Source organism: Antechinus flavipes, chromosome 2 (genome assembly GCF_016432865.1).
Source record: "Antechinus flavipes isolate AdamAnt ecotype Samford, QLD, Australia chromosome 2, AdamAnt_v2, whole genome shotgun sequence".
Taxonomy (NCBI): Eukaryota; Metazoa; Chordata; class Mammalia; order Dasyuromorphia; family Dasyuridae; genus Antechinus; species Antechinus flavipes.
Genome location: NC_067399.1, coordinates 361,303,655 through 361,322,857, shown reverse-complemented (window position 1 = coordinate 361,322,857; position 19,203 = coordinate 361,303,655). Strand labels below are relative to the sequence as shown.

General features: G+C 34.8%; 1 protein-coding gene across 1 annotated transcript in view; it reads left to right on the top strand.

Annotated features, from left to right (window-relative positions):
- The window catches only part of CATSPER3 (cation channel sperm associated 3), an 81,687-nt gene extending 62,997 nt beyond the window's left edge, over window positions 1-18,690 (top strand). The window contains exons 7-8 of the mRNA XM_051978163.1: window positions 10,508-10,665; window positions 18,486-18,690. Coding sequence (XP_051834123.1) covers window positions 10,508-10,665; window positions 18,486-18,591 — 264 coding nt within the window. The 3' untranslated portion in view covers window positions 18,592-18,690. The remainder of the gene's footprint in view (window positions 1-10,507; window positions 10,666-18,485) is intronic.
- Window positions 18,691-19,203: the final 513 nt, after the last annotated feature.

Sequence of the window (19,203 nt, the reverse complement as noted above, 5' to 3'; positions counted from 1 at the left end):
CCTAAAGCTAATTGTATTAAATTATATGTATTAAGTGTGTTTTTGGAAGTTGAGTCAGATCCATTTTTATTGTAGAATTGACAAAGTTCCTCTTCTACTAATTTCCACTTGTTTAGACCCAATACTTTTCCCATAGAGAACAAGGAGATAGGCACTGTACAGTTTCTAAAAGTTCAGTGATCTGCTCCCAAATTATAATCAAACCTTGGCTTTTCATAACATGACAATGCTCTCTACACATTTTCCTTGAACTGAAAAAGCAGGATGTTTTCTAATCATCTGTCTCATTTTAACTGAGATACTATTTTAGCTCTTTAACAAAGTTTCCTTGTTGTACTCACCCTAATTTCTGGGTTGAGGAGACTTTTTCACTGAGATCAGGATCAGAGGCTTTTCCACTGAAATCAGGATTGTGTCTTTCCCATGTTTGGGTGTCAAAATGTAGTGTTCTTCTCTTCTTTAGAATATAATATTCTCTGGGAGCAGATTTCTCGAGGGGCTTCTAGAGGCAGCCTTCATTTCAGTTCAAAGTAATAATCACCTCAAATGCAGCCAGCTGTTAAAAGTTCAGTCCTTTATTGTCTCTTCCAAAATAGCCCTATTAGTTTTCCTAGAGGCCTATCTCCCTCCTTGGTTCCAAGAGCTCTTGCAGCTTGTCCTTTAGCTCTTCCAGCTTCTGCCTCTAGCTCAGCTCTAACTCCTGGCTTCTCAATCTCCCCAACTGACTCCTGCCTGAGGCTCCAAGAGCTTCTTATATATGATCTCTTAAAGGTGTGAACTCAAAAGTTGACTACTCCTCCGAGAGTGGGACTGTGAGAGCTGTGACTTGTGAATCTCCTCCACTGAACTTGTGAATCTCATACTGAAATCTGACTTGTGAATCCCAAATGCTAATGTGTGAACTAATGTGTGAACTTTTAAAGGTTTGAAGGGTGTGAATTCTGAACTAGAGAACTGCTAAATTCGATGCTAAAATTAGACAACTGACATCACTTTGTAAGAATCCTAACAACTAAAATGGATAAAATAGATATCTATTTTTTACAAGAAAAAAACATAGCTTTTAATGCATTCATCCTTTTTCTTTTTTCTTCCCAAAACACTTAAAACAAGGATGTTCACAGTTAAACTTAAGACTAATCAATACATATCCTATTATAACTATAGTAGCTTACAGGCATGTCTGCTTTTTTTCAATCTGTAATTAAAATAGATATCTATTAAAATAGATAAGAAACTACATCTTACTAAAGGGTGCCATAAATAATGAAGCAATATCAATACTAAACATATATGAACTAAGTGGTATTGTATCTAAATTCCTTGAGAAGTTATGAGAGTTTCAAGAAGAAACAGACAACAAAACTATACTAGTGGGGGATCTCAACCGTTCTCTATCAGAACTAGATAAATTGAACTGCAAAACAAACAAGAAAGAAGTTAAGGAGGTAAAGAGAATTTTAGAAAAGTTAGGTATGATAGACCTTTGGAGAAAACTGAATGGGGACAGAAAGGAATATACTTTTTTCTTGGTAGTACATGGAATTTACATAAAAATTGACCATGTATCAGGACATAAAAACCTTCTAAAAGGCAGAAATAGAGAATGCATCTTTTTCAGATCATCATGTAATAAAAATTACATCATTTCAATAAAAAAGGACCATGGAAAAATGGACCAAAAATTAATTGGAAACTAAATTATCCTAAAGAACAAGTGAGTGAAATAACAAAGCATAGAAACAATTGAGAATGGCAATAAGACAACATACCAAAATTTATGGGATGCAGCCAAGGCAGTTCTTGGGAAATTTTAACTCTCTAAGATGCTTATTTGAATAAAATAGAGAAAGAGAAGATCAATGAATTGGATATGCAACTAAATAAAGTGAGAAAAAGAACAGATTAAAAACCCTAATTAAATACCAAATTTGAAATTCTGAAAATAAAATTCTGAGATTAATAAAAATGAAAGTAAGAAAACTATTGAACTAATAAACAAATCTAAGAATTGGTTTTATGAAAAAAACACAAGAAAATAGATAAATCTTTAGTTAATTTGATAGAAAAAGGAAAGAAGAAAGTCAAATTTCTACTATCAAAAATGAAAAGGGTGAACTTCCCACCAATGAAGAGGAAATTAGAGCAATAATTAGGAACTATTTTGTCCCACTGTGTGCCAATAAATCTGATAATCTAAGTGAAATGGATGCATACTTACAAAAATATAGATTGCTCAGATGAACAAATTAACAGGAAAAAATATTTAAATAGTCACATTTTAGAAAAAGAAATTGAACAAGTTATTAATCAGCTCCCTAAGAAGAAATCTTCAGGTCCAGATGGATTTACAAGTGAATTCTACCAAATGTTTAAAGAACAATTAATTCTAATACTATGTAAACTATTTGGAAAAATAGGAAAAGGAATCCTACCAAATTTCTTTTATGATACAAATACTATGCTGCTACCTAAACCAGGTAGGGTCAAAACAAACAGAAAATTATAGAATAATTTCCCTAAGGAATATTTATGCAAAAATCTTAAATAACATATTAGCAGAGATTACACAGCAAGTTATTGCTAGGATAATACACCAGAATTTATACCAGGAATGGAAAGCTGGTTCAATATTAGGAAAACTATCAGCATAATTGACTGTATCAATGACCAAACTAATAGAAATTGTATAATTATCTCAATAGATGCAGAAAAATAATTTGACAAAATCCAGCACTCATTACTATTAAAAACACTAGAAAGCCCAGGAATAAATGGAGCTTTCCTTAAAATTATCAATAGCATCTATCTAAAATCATTACCAGGCATCATACTCAATGAGCATAAACTAGTAGCATTCCCAGGATGATCAACGGTGAAAAATTTTGCTCACTATCATCATCATTATTCAATATTGTATTAGAAATGTTAGTTTTATCAATAAGAGAAAAAAAAGAAAATAAAGAAATTAGAATAGGTAATGAAGAAACCAAATTATCACTCTTTGCAGATGATATGATGGTATACTAAGAGATTCCTGGAGAATTAACTAAATTAACTAATTGCTAATTAGTTAATTAACTAAAAACAGTTAACAACTTTAGCAAAGTTGCAGGATACAAAATAAATCCACATAAATCATTAGCATTTCTATATGTTAACAACAAAGTCCATCAGCGAGAGATACAATGAGAAATTTTATTTAAAATAACTGCCTATAATATAAAATATTTGGGCACCTACCTGCCAAGAAAAAGTCAGAAACTATCTGAACACAATTAGAAAACATTTTCACACAAATAAAGTCAGATCTAAACAATTGGAAGGATATCAAGTGCTCATGTATAGGCTAAGCAAATATAATAAAAATGACAATTCTACCTAAATTAATCTACTTATTCAGTGCCATTCAAACTGCCAAGTGATTACTTTATAGAACTAAAAAATAATAACAAAGTTCATCTGGAGCAACAAAATGTCAAGAATTTCAATGGAATTAATGAAAAAAAAATGCAGGTGGCCTAGCTAAATCAGATCTAAAATTATATTATAAAGCAATGGTCATCAAAACCATTTGGTATTGCCTTAGAAATAGAATAGTTGATCAGTGGAATAGATTAGATTCACAAGACCCAACAGTCCACAACTACAGTAATTTAGTGTTTAATAAACCCAAAGACCCCAGATTCTGGGATAAGAACTTAATATTTGACAAAAATTGCTGGCAAAGTTGGAAAATAGTATGGCAGAAACTAGACATTGACCCACACCTAAAACACTATATATACCAAAATAAGGTTGAAATAGGTTCATGAGTTAGACATAAAGAGTGATATTATAAATAAATTAGAAGAATCAAGGATAATCTACCTCTCAGATCTATGGAAAAAGAAGGAATTTATGCCAAAGAAGAACTAGAGTACAGTATAAAATTCAAAATGGATAATTTTGATTATATTAAATTAAAAAGGTTTTGTCCAAACAAAACTCATGTAGGCAAGATTAGAAAGGAAGCAGAAAAGTGGGGAAAAAAATCTTTACATCCCAGGGTTATGATAAAGGCCTCATTTCTAAAATACATAGAGAATTGACTCAAATTTATAAGAATACAAGCCATTCTCCAATTGATAAATGGTTAAAGGATATGAACAATTTTCAGATGAAGAAATTAAATTTCTAGTCATTTAAAAAAAATGCTCCTAAATCACTATTGATCAGAGAAATGCAAATTAAGATAACTGATATACCACTACATACCTCTCAGATTGACTAAGATGACAGAAAAAGATAATGATAAATGTTGGAGGGGATGTGGGAAAACTGGGACATTAATACATTGTTGGTGGAGTTGTGAACTAATCCGACCAATCTGGAGAGCAATTTGGAACTATGTTCAAAGAGCTATCAAACTGTGCAAACCTCTTGATTCAGCAGTGTCTCTACTGGGTTTGTATCCCGAAGAGATCACTTAAAAGGGAAAAGGACCCACATGTACAAAAATATTTGTAACAGCCCTTTTTGTAATGGTAAGGAACTGGAAACTCAGTGGATACTCATCAGTTGGGGAATGGTTGAATAAGTTATGGTATATGAATGTTATGGAATATTATTGTTCTAAAAGAAACAACCAGCAGGATGATTTCAGAGAGGTGTGGAGTTACATGGACTGATGCTAAGTGAAGTGAGTACAACCAAGAGAACATTGTACATAGCAAGAACAAGATCTTTATGTGATGTTCAATTCTGATGGATGTGGCTCTTTTCAAAAATAAGGTGATGCAAGTCAATTCTAATAGACTTGTGATGGAGAAAACAATCTGCAACCAGAAAGAAGACTATTGAGATTAAACATGGATCACAATATAGTTTTTCACCTTTTTTGTTATTGTTTGCCTGCTTTTTGTTTTTTCTCATTTTTTCCCTTATTGATCTGATTTTTCTTGTGCAGTATGATAAATATGGAAATACGTATAGAAGAACTGTACGTGTTTAATATATATTGGATTATTTGCTGACTAAGGGAGATGAGCAAAGGAGGGGAGAAAAATTTGGAACATAAGGTTTTGCGAGGGTGAGTGTTGAAAACTATTTTTGTATGTATTTTGAAAATAAAAAGCTATTTTTAAAAAAAGTACATTAAGCAAAAAACAAATAAACAAACAAATCCCAAATGGGGTTACAAAGTCAGACACTAATGAAAAATGACTGAAGAGCAAAACGGTAAATCTAATTAGTCTTCCATCATAGGACCTTTTAAATGTTTGAAGAAAGTGATTATGGATCACATGCCATATTAATCTTATATTCTCTTTTATTTTGGAGACACTTCCTGTTTTAAAATGGGATGCAGAATTCAACTTTATACTTCAGATAAGGTCTGACAAGGGCAAAGTTCAGTAGGACACTCACCTTACTCATCCTGGGCACAATACCTTCTATTAATTCAACCTAATATTGCATTAACTTTTTGATTACTACACTACATAATTTATTCATATTCATGAAAATATTTTGTTTTTTAAAACATGAATTCTTGTTAAACCGGGTCTCTTGTACTTGTACAGTTGATTTCATAGACTATGTATAAATTGTATTATAATAAACTAATGTTCCTTTCCATATATAATCTGAGCCTGCCAAAGTCATCTTCACTCCTCATTCTGTCATGCAAAAGGATATTATTGCTTTTCAATTATTTACTAAACATTTTATATTTCACTAATACATGTAAAATAATTTTAACATGTTTTTAATAGTTTGAGTTCCAGATTCTCCTCCTTCTTCCTTTGCCACTCCCCACATTGAGAAGGCAATGTGAAATTATGCAAAACATAAAAGTCTTGTTGTGAAAGAAAATCTAGCTCTCCCTCCTCCCCAAAAAACCACAAGAAAAATAAAGTTTAAAAAGTAGGCTTCATTGTTAGACACCTGTTCTTTTCTGTTCTATTCAGAATTCTATTCTGATTCAATTCAGAATCAATTCTTTCTCTGGGAATGCATAACATTTTTTATCTTAAGTCCCTCAAAATAATTTTGGATCATTGTATTGCTGAGAATAGCAAAGTCATTCAAAGCTGATCATCCTATAATATTGCTACTTCACAAAAAATAATATTAGTGATTCTTCCTCATCTTGTCATCTGTGAAAATTTCAAGAGCATGGCACTCATTCTTTCATCTAAGTAAGTGACAGAAATGTTGGATAGAAAGGGTCCAAGAATGGAAAAGTGCAGTATACCACTATTCATCCCCTTAAGACTGATGTCTATCAACACCAAAGAAAACAACATGACTTTAAAAGTACTTTATTATTATGATTTTTAGAATTTTTGTCTCAATCTTCAGTTTATTTTGGGATTTTGCTTTCTTGAAGAGGCAGCATAATAGTGTAGTGTACTGAATTTAGAATTAGAAAGATTTGGGATTCAAACCTCTTCTTAGATGTCTATTAGCTGGGCAATTCACTTAACTTCTCTATGCCTCAATTTTCTCATTTATAAAATGTGGGGATCAGACTTAATAGCCTTTAAAATCCTTTCCAGATCTCAATCTATGATTCTGATGTTCTCTTAAAAAAAGTGTTGTAGATTCTTTTAAAAATATTTTATTTTAATCAGCCCAAATTCACCATCACCCACCCAACCTCTCTTGTCCCTTAGTTGTTAATACAGGAAAACAAAACCCATTACAAGCATGTATAGTTAATCTAAACTACTTTCCATATTGATTATGCCCCCTCAAAATTTATATTCTGAGTCTTTTACCTCTCTCAGGAGGTGTGTAGTATGTTTCATCATTGGTCCCCTAGAATTGTAATTGATCATTACATTAAGTGTTTAGCCCAATAGTATTCTATCACATTTATTTGCCGTAACTTGTTCATTGATTCTTCAATTTATAAGTGTTCCCTCAGATTCCTATTTTTTGACATCTTAAAAAGACTTATTTTTTTAAAAAAATATCCTTAGGGGTTGCTTTAGTTAGGACTAATCCCTCCCTTAATCTACCTTTCTTCTAATTCCCCTTTCCTTTTTTTGCCCTTCTTCCTCCTATTTCCCTGTTGAATATAACTTTTTTTGTATGCCCAATGAGTGTGTATGTGTGTGTGTCTTTCTTTTGACCAGTTCAGATGAGAGTGAGGTTCAAGTGTCAGCTACTCCTCCTTGTTCCTTGTTTGTATGAATGTCTACACGCATGTACACTCTTGATTATATGAAATAATTTTGCCTAACTTTACTTTCCTTTCTTCTTAAATATTTATTCCCTGTCTCCCTTTCCCATAGCATTATATTCAGTTTTGCTTGGTAAGTTGTAGGCGATAGGCCCATATCTCTTACCTTTTGGAATTTTGTATTTCATGTTCTATGCTGCTTTATAGTGGTGGCTGCTGAATCATGTAAGATCCTATTCTGTTGCCTAGGGTCTAAGCCACACTGTTATTATTTGTTTCTGAACATCCTCCTGTCTCAGTACACTATAGAGGGCCAATTTACATAGGAATGTTTTTCTTATGCTCAGGTCCCCTTCTCAATCCTCTCTGATTCTGTGTCCCATTACTAGGAAGTAGTTGATTAAGTTTCCAGTTTGAATCTCTCTAAATCACATGTAATCCTTTTTTTGATGTGCAGCTTTTCCCAAGGGCTGACATTTCTTCCTGTCTGTCTCCCAGTAGATAAGCTTAACTGGACAAATGATTTACTGTGACTTTTTCTGTATTTCTTCATCAGGATTTATTTTGGTATATTTGGTATATAAGATTCAAGAGAATTACAAATAGATAAATAGGAAACAGAAATCTTCAGTGATTTAATAAGGTAAGACAGTTCAGATTCCTATGTAGGAAGATGATACTTGTGACACCTAAAATCTTTCTCATTAAGCAGGCTGATTTCAGAAAAGCCTGGAAAGACCTCCATGCACAGATGCCAATTAAAGTGAGTAGAACCAAGAGAACATCATACACAATTACAAGATTAATGTGATGATCAAATGTGATAGACTTGGCTCTTTTTAACAATGAGATGGTTCAAGACATTTCCAATAGACTTGTGATGTGCCATCTGCATCCAGAGAAAGAACTTACAAATATGGAAATATGTTTAGAAGAGCTGCACATATTTAACCCATATCAGATTTCTTGTTGTCTTGGTGAGGGAGGAGAAGGAGAGAGGAAGAAAAATTTGTAACAAAAAGTTTTTGTAAAGGTGAATGTTGAAAACTATTTTTGCATTTATTTGAAAAAATAAAATACTATTAAAATTTAAAAAAGAAAAGTGATAATGAAAAAACTTTCTAATTAGTATATACACACATATATATATATACTCCTATACACACACACACACACACACACACACACACACACACAGAGAGAGAGAGAGAGAGAGAGAGAGAGAGAGAGGTCACAAGTGTGAGTTGAATATTAAAGAATGGTATCTAAAAAAATAAAATTAAGGGATGAGGAAAAGCAATATATCAGGAGAAAGAAAAAGAGAAAGGTAAAATTGGGTAAACTATTTCACATAAAAGAGACAAGAAAAAGCTTTCAAAGTGGAGGGAAAGATGAGGGAGGTGGGGTGGGGAGCGAGTGAACCTTACTCTCATTGGAATTGGCTCAAAGAAGGAAATACTCAATTGGATATAGAAATTTATCTTATCCTACAGGAAAGGAGAAGAGGAAAGGGATTAGACAAGAGAGTATATAATAGAACTGCAGATTGGGGGAGGTAGTAGTCAGAAGCAAAACACTTTAGAAGAGGGAAGTAATGAAATAGAGAACATAATAAATAGGAAGGGGAAAATAGGATGGAAAGAAATACAGTTAGCAATCATAACTGAAAAAAGTTTTGAAGCAACTTTCTTTGATAAAGGCCTCATTTTGCAAATATAGAGAACTGAGTCAAATTTATAAAAACAAGTATCATTCCTCAATTGATTAAAGGCAACAATATGAACGATTTTTAGATGAAGTAATTAAAGGTAGATGAAAAAATGCTCTAAACCACTTTGGATTAGAGCAATGCAAATTGGAACAATTCTAGGCACTACTAAATTGGCTAATATGATAGGACAGGAGAAGGACAAATGTTGGAAAGAATTATGGAGGAAAATAATGTAGAGGGCTGCAGATAGTGGGGGAATTCTGAGAAAGGTATACTTGAAGCAAGGATACTTAGTGTGTCTACTCAGTGTGATTTATGAGATAACATTTCTCCAGTTCACATATACTTAGTGTGATATAATGATGTAATCAGAATGAGGTATTTAAGGGCTGAAAGGACCGGAGCCTAGAGCTTCAGCTCGATCTCAGACCCAGACTCAGACTCAGACACAGACACAGAGGAGACATAGACAAGGACTTAGACACAGAAGATGGAGACAGAAATAGAGATCCTCTTGGTGGCTCTCCTGCCTTCATCACTCCTCCACCTAAGACTAAGACTCATCCAGAGATCCTCCAGAAACCTAGTCCACAGACATTACAAAATAAGATATGAATGCATTGGTGATGGAGTTGTGAATTGATTCAACCATTCTGTAAAGCAATTTGGAACTAAATTCCAAAGGGATATAAAACTATGTATTCTTATTGACCTAATAATACCATTACTAGGTCTGTATCCCAAAAAACAGAAAAGAACCCAAACGACAGGGACCTATATGTATAGAAATATTTATAGCAGCTCTTTTTTGGGAGGGAGTTAGAAATTAGGAGGATGTCCATCAATTGGGGAATGGTTACACAGACTGTGCTATGCCATTGTAATAGAATACTATTATAAGAAATGATGATCAGAATGCTCAGAAAAACCTGGAAAGACTGGGCTGGTTAAAGCAAAATGTACTGTGTACAAAGTAACAACCATCTTGTAAAATGATTAACTGTGAATGACTTAGCTATTTTCAGCAATACCATAATCCAAGACAACTCTGAAAGACTTAAGAAGAAAAGTTCCGTCCATCCTCAGACAAAGAACTGATGGTATCTGAATACAGATTGAAGAATACTTTGTAAACTTTATTTTTCTTCAGTTTGTTTTTTTGGTCTGTCTCACAACATGATTAATTTGGAAATAAAAAGAAGAAGAAAAAGAAATTGGAGGAATTAAAATAGACAATGAAGAAACAAAAATATCACTCTTTTCAGATGGCATACTCGGAGAATCCTAAAGAATCAACTAAAAAATTCATTGAAATAATGACCAATTTTAGCATATAAAATAAACTCATCAATAAAATCCAACAGCAAAGAGAATAATTGCAGACCATATAAAATACTTGGAAGTCTACCTGTCATGATAAACCCAGGAATATATGAACTCCAATTGCAATTTCATATAAAGTCAGATCAAAATAGAATTGTTCACATATTCATTTAATTGTGCCATGGGGGTCCAAACATAGCATAAAACCTATAGGTTTCATCATTAACTTCACTGTCTTCTCTCTCTCTCTCTCTCTCTCTCTCTCTCTCTCTCTCTCTCTCTCTCTCTCTTTGTCTCTCTAGAGAAAAAGTGAATTTCAAACTTTCAATGAGTTGGTGGAAGGTTTTAAGAAGACTCTAAGACATACAGACCCTATGGTCTTGGAAGATTTCTGTACCACTCTTCCCTTCATTGATATTTACCTGTCAACACTGGACAACCAAGATAATACTATTGTTAAGTAAGTCCATTCTTGACCACTTGGGTTATTAGATCCAAACTTACTTCTTTTAGCCCAAACTCACAAATGACCCAGAAACTTTCATTTTCAAGAGAGCTTCTTTGGGGATGAGGATTCCTGTTGGCAAAAAGTATTTACGTGTAAGTAATAGAAAAAATTAACAGTTCTTGCCCACAAAGAACTCACATTCTAATGGGGAGACAGAATGTAAATAATTGGATTCAGAGAAGATATATACAGATAGAAAATGATTTCAGGTTTCTTGTAGATGGTGGAATTTAAGCTGAGATTTGAAATAAGTCAGAAACTAAGAGGTGGAGGTGAAGAGGGAGAAAGAAAGCATGGAAAAGCATTGGAGAAAGGGGATGGGAAAAACAAGTATGTCATTGTATCTGGGACACAGACTTTCAAGGTAGGAAGGCATCAAGTTATGAAGAGCTTTAAATGACAAATTTTAAATTTGATCCTGGAGGTAATAATTATTGTTTTTTTCCTCTCTATTTCTACCTCAATATGACTGACTAGGTTCCTTACTTTTCCCTTCTCTATCTTTCAGTATTATGGGAAAAGATTAGGCTAGTAGTAAACAAATATGTCACTAACTCATTTTGGGAATGTAGATTAGCCGCTTAAATTCTGCTTCTTAGTCCTCTCTTCTTCCATTGCAAGGCAGTTTTCATCCAGTGTTCCCCTATTCTATCAATGATGTCTTCTTTGCAGTAAAGGGAAATCATTAAAAATAGACTTAACTCAAAGAATATGAACAGACAATTTTCAGATATAGAAATTAAAACCATTTCTAGTCATATGAAAAAATATTTGAAATTACTATTGATTAGAGAAATGCAAATTAAGACAACTCTAAGGTACCACTTCATATCTCTCAGATTGGCTCAGACTATGGGAAAAGATAATGATAAATGTGGAGGGGATGTGGGAAAATTGAGACATTAATACATTGGGGAATAGCTGAATAAGTTTTGGCATATGAATATAATGGAATATTATTGTTCTGTAAGAAATAATCAACAAAGTGATTTCAGAAAGGCCTTGGAGAGACTTCAATGAACTGCTAAGTGAAGTGAGTAGAAAATTTAACCAAGAGAACATTGTATATAGCAACAAGAAGATTATGTGATGATCAACCATGATGGTTTTGGCTCTTTTCAACAATGATGTAATTTAGGGATTCCAATAGATTATGACTGAGAGAACCATCTGACTCCAGAGAGAGGATTATGAGGACTGAATGTGGATCATAACATAGTATTTTCACCTTTGTTGTTGTTTGCTTGCTTGGCTTTTTTCTTTCTCATTTTCCCCCTTTTAATCTGATTTTTCTTGTACAGAATAATAAATGTGGAAATATGTATAGATGAATTGTACATGTTAACCTATATTTTGCTGTCTAGGGGAGGGAGAAAAATTTGGAACACAGGGTTTTTGCAAGGGTGAATGTTGAAAATTATTTTTGCATGTATTTTGAAAAATAAAAAGCTGTTATAAACAATTTTTAAAAACAGAGTTAACTGATTTTGATTGTCAATGTATGTCAGGGTATAGCTTTCTGACAGCTATCTGCCATTACTTGGGGTATGAAGAATGGAAATAACTATGTGGAATTAATCAGACTGAGCCTGTGAAGAAATTTTCACCATCTATTCCAAGGGCACCAGTGTTTCTGGGTGGCAGGACTCTGTTGTGATAAGCATTTCTGTTCTTTTCTGTCAACTTATCCTGCCTATATTCTTCAATGATGAGGATTAATGGGGGACATTGAGGAAGATGCTAGGCAGTAGGAGATCATTGGATTTAGAGTTGTAAATGACCTTAAGGAATCATCAAATTCAATCTACTCATTTACAAATAATATGTTTAAATCATATACTTTGCTAGGTTCTTCCTAGCAGCTTCTGCATAAAGGACATTGTTCCAATAAAAAGTTCTTTTTTTAAAGCTAGGTTCTAGGGATATAACAACAAAAACTAAGCAGACTTCTCCCCTCATGAAGCTTATGTTATAACAAGGAAGACAACTATAACCACATAATCTTAGAATTCTAAACTTGTAAAGGCCCTTAAAGATAATCTAGTATAACCTTTCAGATTTCCACTATCATTCAGGACTTGTCATTCTTGCCCCCTAAATTTTAAGTTGCCCATGTTTAGTCACCATATAGGTAAATCAATGAGCTACTGTGTACCAGTGGAAGAGGATTTTACTCCAGTAATATATGCACACCAAGATCTTTTGTTGATAACTCTGTCCTTGTTGTTGTTAATTAGTAATTCTAATGGTAGAAATTTCTGTTTCTATAATAGGCTGGTGAAAGTCAGGATTGTAGTCAGTACTTCAGGACCTTTTAACTTTATAAGCATTCCTATATACTTATATTGAAATGAGTTTGTAGACAGGGTTGTCTTCTCCACTGAGGAAGGCTTTTATGGATCTTGACCAATAGCCGATCTGTCACTTTTACAAGATGTGGAACCCAGCCTGGGATTTTTATTCTGGAGCTCAGAATTAAGAGCCTCTTTTCAACTTAAATAAATGACCAATAATTTTAATTAATCACACCAATTAAGCATCTATGTTCTAGACACTTTTAGATATTAGATATACAAAAATAAAAATAAAACCACCCCAACTTATATTTTCTTGGGGGGATATGACATATATTCAGATTATTTGAGAAGGAACAAGAGTTCCTTCAACTTGAGGTTGAAGAGATAATAGGGATGTGCTTTTAGGAGAAGGTGGCATCTGAATTGAATCTTGGAGGAAGTTAAAGAGCCTAAGATGTACAGGCAGGGAGGGAATGCATTCTGCATTCAAGGATTGGCAGTGGGAAGGCACAAAAATAGAATATGGAATATTGTGTTTGGGGAACATTTTGACTCAGATGTAGAACTTACACAGGGAAGCACTATGGAAAAAACTATGTAGGTTAGGGACAAATTGTGAAGTGCTTTAAATGCCAAATTTGAGGAACATGTATTTTTATTATAGTCATGGAGAGCCATGGAAGATTTTTGAGTAGAAGACTAAATGTAGTTAGCCCCAAATCTTAAGAAGGTTATTTTGGCAAATATATGGAAAATTCAGTAGAAAATGAAGAGAATAGAATCAAGTTTGCCAGTCAAACTATTGCACCTGTATAGATGAGAAATCTTATGGTGATTGAATTGATGAAGTAGAATAAAGGAGAGGAAAAGAGTAAATGGAAAGATGGTGATATTCACAATAAAGATAGAAAAGTTTGGAAGAGAGACAATTTTTTTTCTTTTTGTTGGAGAGAATGGGACAAGGGTAAGATAATGCTGCTTTGGTTCTATTGAGATACCTGCAGAACATCCTCCAGATGGAGGAAGAACTTTATTTTTTATTATTATTATTTTTTAAATAACTTTTTATTGACAGAGCCCATGTTAGGGTAATTTTTCACAGAATTATCCCTTGCACTCACTTCTGTTCTGATTTTTCACCTCCCTCCCTCCACCCCCTCCCTCAGATGGCAAGCAGTCCTTTACATGTTAAATAGATTACAGTATATCCTAGATACAATATATGTGTGCAGAACCGAACAGTTCTCTTGTTGCACAGGGAGAATTGGATTCAAAAAGTATAAATACCCCAGGAAGAAAAACAAAAATGCAAAAAGTTTATATTCATTTTCCAGTGTTCTTTCTTTGGGTGTAGCTGCTTCTGTCCATCCTTGATCAGTTGAAACTGAATTAGCTCTCTTTGTCAAAGAAATCCACTTCCATCAGAATACATCCTCAAACAGTATCGTTGTTGAGGTATATAATGATCTCCTGGTTCTGCTCATTTCACTTAGCATCAGTTCATGTAAGTCTCGCCAGTCCTCTCTGTATTCATCCTGCTGGTCATTTCTTACAGAACAATAATATTCCATAATGTTCATATACCACAATTTACTCAACCATTCTCCAATTGATGGGCATCCATTCATTTTCCAGCTTCTAGCCACTACAAACAGGGCTGCCACAAACATTTTGGCACATACAGGTCCCTTTCCCTTCTTTAGTATCTCTTTGGGGTATAAGCCCAGTAGAAACACTGCTGGATCAAAGGGTATGCACAGTTTGATAACTTTTTGAGCATAGTGAGGAAGAACTTTAGAAAAGAATTTATGTTCTACTTCTAACGCTCTAACGCCAATAAAAAAACGCCAAAAAAAGCCCTTTTGCTACAAATGCTTATATTGTGTCTTTAATATAGCATGGTACGTTAGAAGTAGAACATAAAGTGGTCATGACCTCCCTGATTTTTCAAGGAGGTGAAGACCCCCAAAAAGGTGATCATGCCTTCCCTGACTGCTCAAAAAAGGAGTGAAAACACCATTAAAAAAAGGTTGATCATGCCCTCGCTGACATCTCAGGAAGGGAAATGAAAACACCAAAGGAAATCAGATTAGTGGGATTCTGAAGGGGCTTACTTGAAACAGGTATACATAAATCCATCAATATGGGAAGTATTACACATAATTACATAAATTACATAAGCACATAGCAATATAACATGGGCTAGAAGTGATGTAAAAAAATAACATGAATCAACATGAGGAATTATACATGTCCATAAGTCCTAGAAGTAGTCCAAAAGGAATCTATTGTCCATTAGTTCATATGCCAGGAATCCAATAATTCCTGTAACTTTTGAAGTCTTGCAATAGTCTCATCAACAATTTTTAATCTCAAAGAATCCAATGATTCGTGCTAGTTTTCAAGTCCTGCAACAGTTTCATTATCAGCCATGCTCTTTCAGTGTCAGATGTTTCTTAGATCTTCTCCTTTGTTTTGAGGTTTTTCTCCTTTTCTGTCTCTTTCCAGATGCTCATTGCCACCCATCTGCTTCCTTCTCTATCTGTAGGAATTCAAGCAAACCCTTTCTCCCAAGCAGTTAACCTGTCTAATTCCCTTCTATTTACCACTTTCTAGATCTCTCCTCATCACCTGGCAATTATATTGAAGCTGTTTGCACTGGACACTGCCCTGTTGGTTTAAAAAGCCTGTATTCTCCCCAGTTGTAATCCCTTTCTGCTATCTGATTGCTTTTTTGCTGGTTGATCACATTAGAGTCCTGACCTTCTAAAGACTCTCTGGGTGTAAACTCAGCTGTCATCATGCCCCACCTGTCTTTTGATTGAGGTCTTGGAGCTGGGCCCTGACTCTCATTTCCCTGGGTCAATCTCCATTCTGAAGCCCTGTGGAAGCCTCGGTTGCATTTTGGACATGGGGTTTTGGGTTTTATTCTCTCACCCTCCCTTCTCACTCTATCTCCATATCTACATTGAGCTCTTAGATGTCCAACTTTTCCACATTGAAAGCATCGATGAGTTTCTCTAGAAGTCCTTTGCCAAGAGGGACCCTGTTTTCCCATGTTCATCATAGTCTGGGTATAATAAGCATTTATGCCCACTATAGCACAGTGTCTTATGATCTCCTCTAAAGGAGCATCTTTGTGTAGTCCCCATATAATTCTTCTGCAAATCTCATTAGCATTTTCCTTAGCTAGATGTCTGGTCATTATTTCTGTAGCTGCATTTTCTCCAATGGTTCTTGTTACAACTGTTTGCAAACATCCCACAAAATCTGCAAAGGGTTCATTGGGACCTTGCTCTATTTTTGTGAAGACTTTCCCTTGATCTTTTCCTGGAACAGTACCCCAAGCTTTTATAGCCACAGTTGCCATCTGCTTATAAGCTGTTGTGGGGTTATTAATCTGTTCTGAATTCTCTCCATACTGACCTTCATCTGCTAGTTGGTCAAAAGCTATTTGTACATTACCTCCTGTTTGCCTATTTTGTTGGGCTTAAATCCTACATAATTCATGATACTTCGAAAGCCACAACATGTTTTGTCCAGGTTCTAAACATGTCCTAGCTATGGATTTCCAATCACTCGGGGTTAAGATTTCATAAGACAAACTATCTAGTAACATCTTAACATAAGATGATATAGCCCCATAAAGAGTGCAACCCTTTTTCAAATCCTTAATTTTTTCCAGATCAAAAGGAGTGTATCTTCTCCTTTTTTGACCTGAAGAGTTAATCTCTTCAATCACAGGGTATGCATTTATAAAATCAGATACATCCTGTCCTTCACTTTTGCCTTAACCAATGCCTTTTCTAATATTGTCATAGGCTTCTTCATAGAAGGAGCTGATTGAGTTACTGCTTCCCTCCTCCCCCTTTCCCCCCCCCCCCCTTCTCCCTCCACCCATGAAGGGTTAATTGAGGGTGGAGAGTCATGAGATGGGAATTGATCTAATTTCTCCTGCTGTGAAGTCTTATCTGATTCTCCATCCTTTTCACCTAGTTTATTTAGTTGGTACCTCCACCTCCTGCTCTTTCTTCTTTTTCCTTATTCTATAACTTATATAATTTCCTAAAGCCAATTGTATTAAATTATATGTATTAAGTGTGTCTTTGGAAATTGAGTCAGATCCATTATCATTATAGGATTGACAAAGTTGCTCTCTTACTAATTTCCACTCGTTTAGATCCAATTCTTTTTCCATAGAGAACCAAGGAGATAGGCACTGTACAGTTTCTAAAAGTTCAGTGATCTGCTCCCAAATTATAATCAAACCTTGGCTTTTCATAACCCTGACAATGCTCTCTACACATTTTCCTTGAAGAGAAGGCTGTTTTCTAAACATCTGTCCCATTTCAGATGAAATTCTATTTTAGCTCTTTAACAAAGTTTCCTTGTTGTACTCACCCTAATTTCTGTGTTGAGGAGACTTTTCCACTGAAATCAGGATCATGGCCCCACATTCGGGCTCCAAAATATAATATTTTCTTCTCTAAAATATAATCCTTCTCTGGGAGCAGATTTCTTGCAGGGGCTTCTGGAGGCAGCCTTAGTTTCAGTTCAGTTCAATAATCACCTCAAAAAAGCTCTGATCTTTTATTGTCTCCTTCAAAATAGCCCAGTTAGCTTTCTTAGAGGCCTATCTCTCTCCTTGGTTCCAAGAGCTCTTGCCATTAGTCCTTTGCCTCTGCCTTTGCCAGCTTCAGCCTTTCGCTCCCAATGTCTCCAGCCAGCACAAAGGTTGAAGTTGGAATGAATCTGTCTTGCCTCCTCTAGTGGTCTCCTCCTCTTGTGGGCTTTTTCTTCTGACTTGTGAATCTCCTGACTGAATCCTGACTTGTGAATCTCTTGGAGTCCCTAGTGGGCTTGTCCTTTAGTGAGCTCCTCCTTATATAAACCCTCTTAAAGGTGTGAACTAAGTACATAAGCATTGTCTCTATCATTTCCCATGACTTAGCACCTTGTTTCAAGTTCTGGTCCATAATAAGCACCTACTGTGTGCCAGGCACTATACTAAAGTTTTACAAATATTATTTCATTTGATCTCACAATAACTCTGGGAGGAAGGTGCTATTATTATCCTCATTTATGGTTGAGGAAACTGTCATACTGATGTCAAGTTCAATTCTCTATTCCCTGTGCCACCTACCTATGAATATCTACTATGTATGCCTAGTTCTCTGCTTATCTACACTATGGAAAAACAGACATTACCTCCAACCTCAGAGGAAGCTCAATCTAACCAGAAGAATCAGATACTAATCTGACATAGCAGTCAACAAAAATAATTCCAGGCAGTGAATAGTGAGTGTCTCATGAGCGGGGATTAAGTTTGTGAAGGGCAAGAGGAAGAAGACTTTCTGGAAATCAAACTTCTTGACATAGAAAATTTCTAATGAGCGAGCCTGGGATTTGGACAAACTCAGGGAACTTTTCTTGTAGGTTCGATGACCAGTCCTCACCACATCCTTCTCATTGCAGGCTCCAAGAACTCTATTATGAAATGGTGAATGTTTTGAACCAGATGCTAGAAGACAAACCGGTCAAGAAACATTCAGTCTCATCTGAGAGATCTAGTGAATATTAGGCATGCTTCATGGTGGTGCTACTGGATCTGAGGTCCGATCTAGCTCCTGTCAGGCCTGAGGCCCAGACAAATAAGGCAGTTCTAGGAAGTTCCCATTGAATAAATAAAATTCAACTAAATCCAAATAGATGTTTCTTTCCTTAAATTATTGTCTTTCCTTTGCTGATAAATAACCTAAGACAGGACCTTTTCTATAGAAGTAGAGTAATTAAACTTGGAAGGGATGTTAGCATTCTTTTAGTACAACTCCTTCATTTTATAAATGAGGAAAATAAGCCCACAAGAAGGAGATAGTTTTGCCCAAGGGCAAGGGTACAAAGGTAATTAAGTAATAGAGTATGGATTTAAACTTGGGCTCTCTAATTCCAAATTAAATATCCTTTCCAAAACTACCTGCCAAATTTAAATTGCTTTATAGATAAGTCATGGTTCATTTTAAGCCCATCTTTGACTCTCTCACAGTAGGTATTCACAGACTGCTTGGAATGTGGAGTGTTCTTTGACCCTATGGGGCTGCTTCCTTTTTTTTTTTTTTTTAATGTAACTTTTAAAAAATTCATTTTTCTCTCTATCTCACTTTTTTCTATCTTAATTTATGATAAACAGAAACAA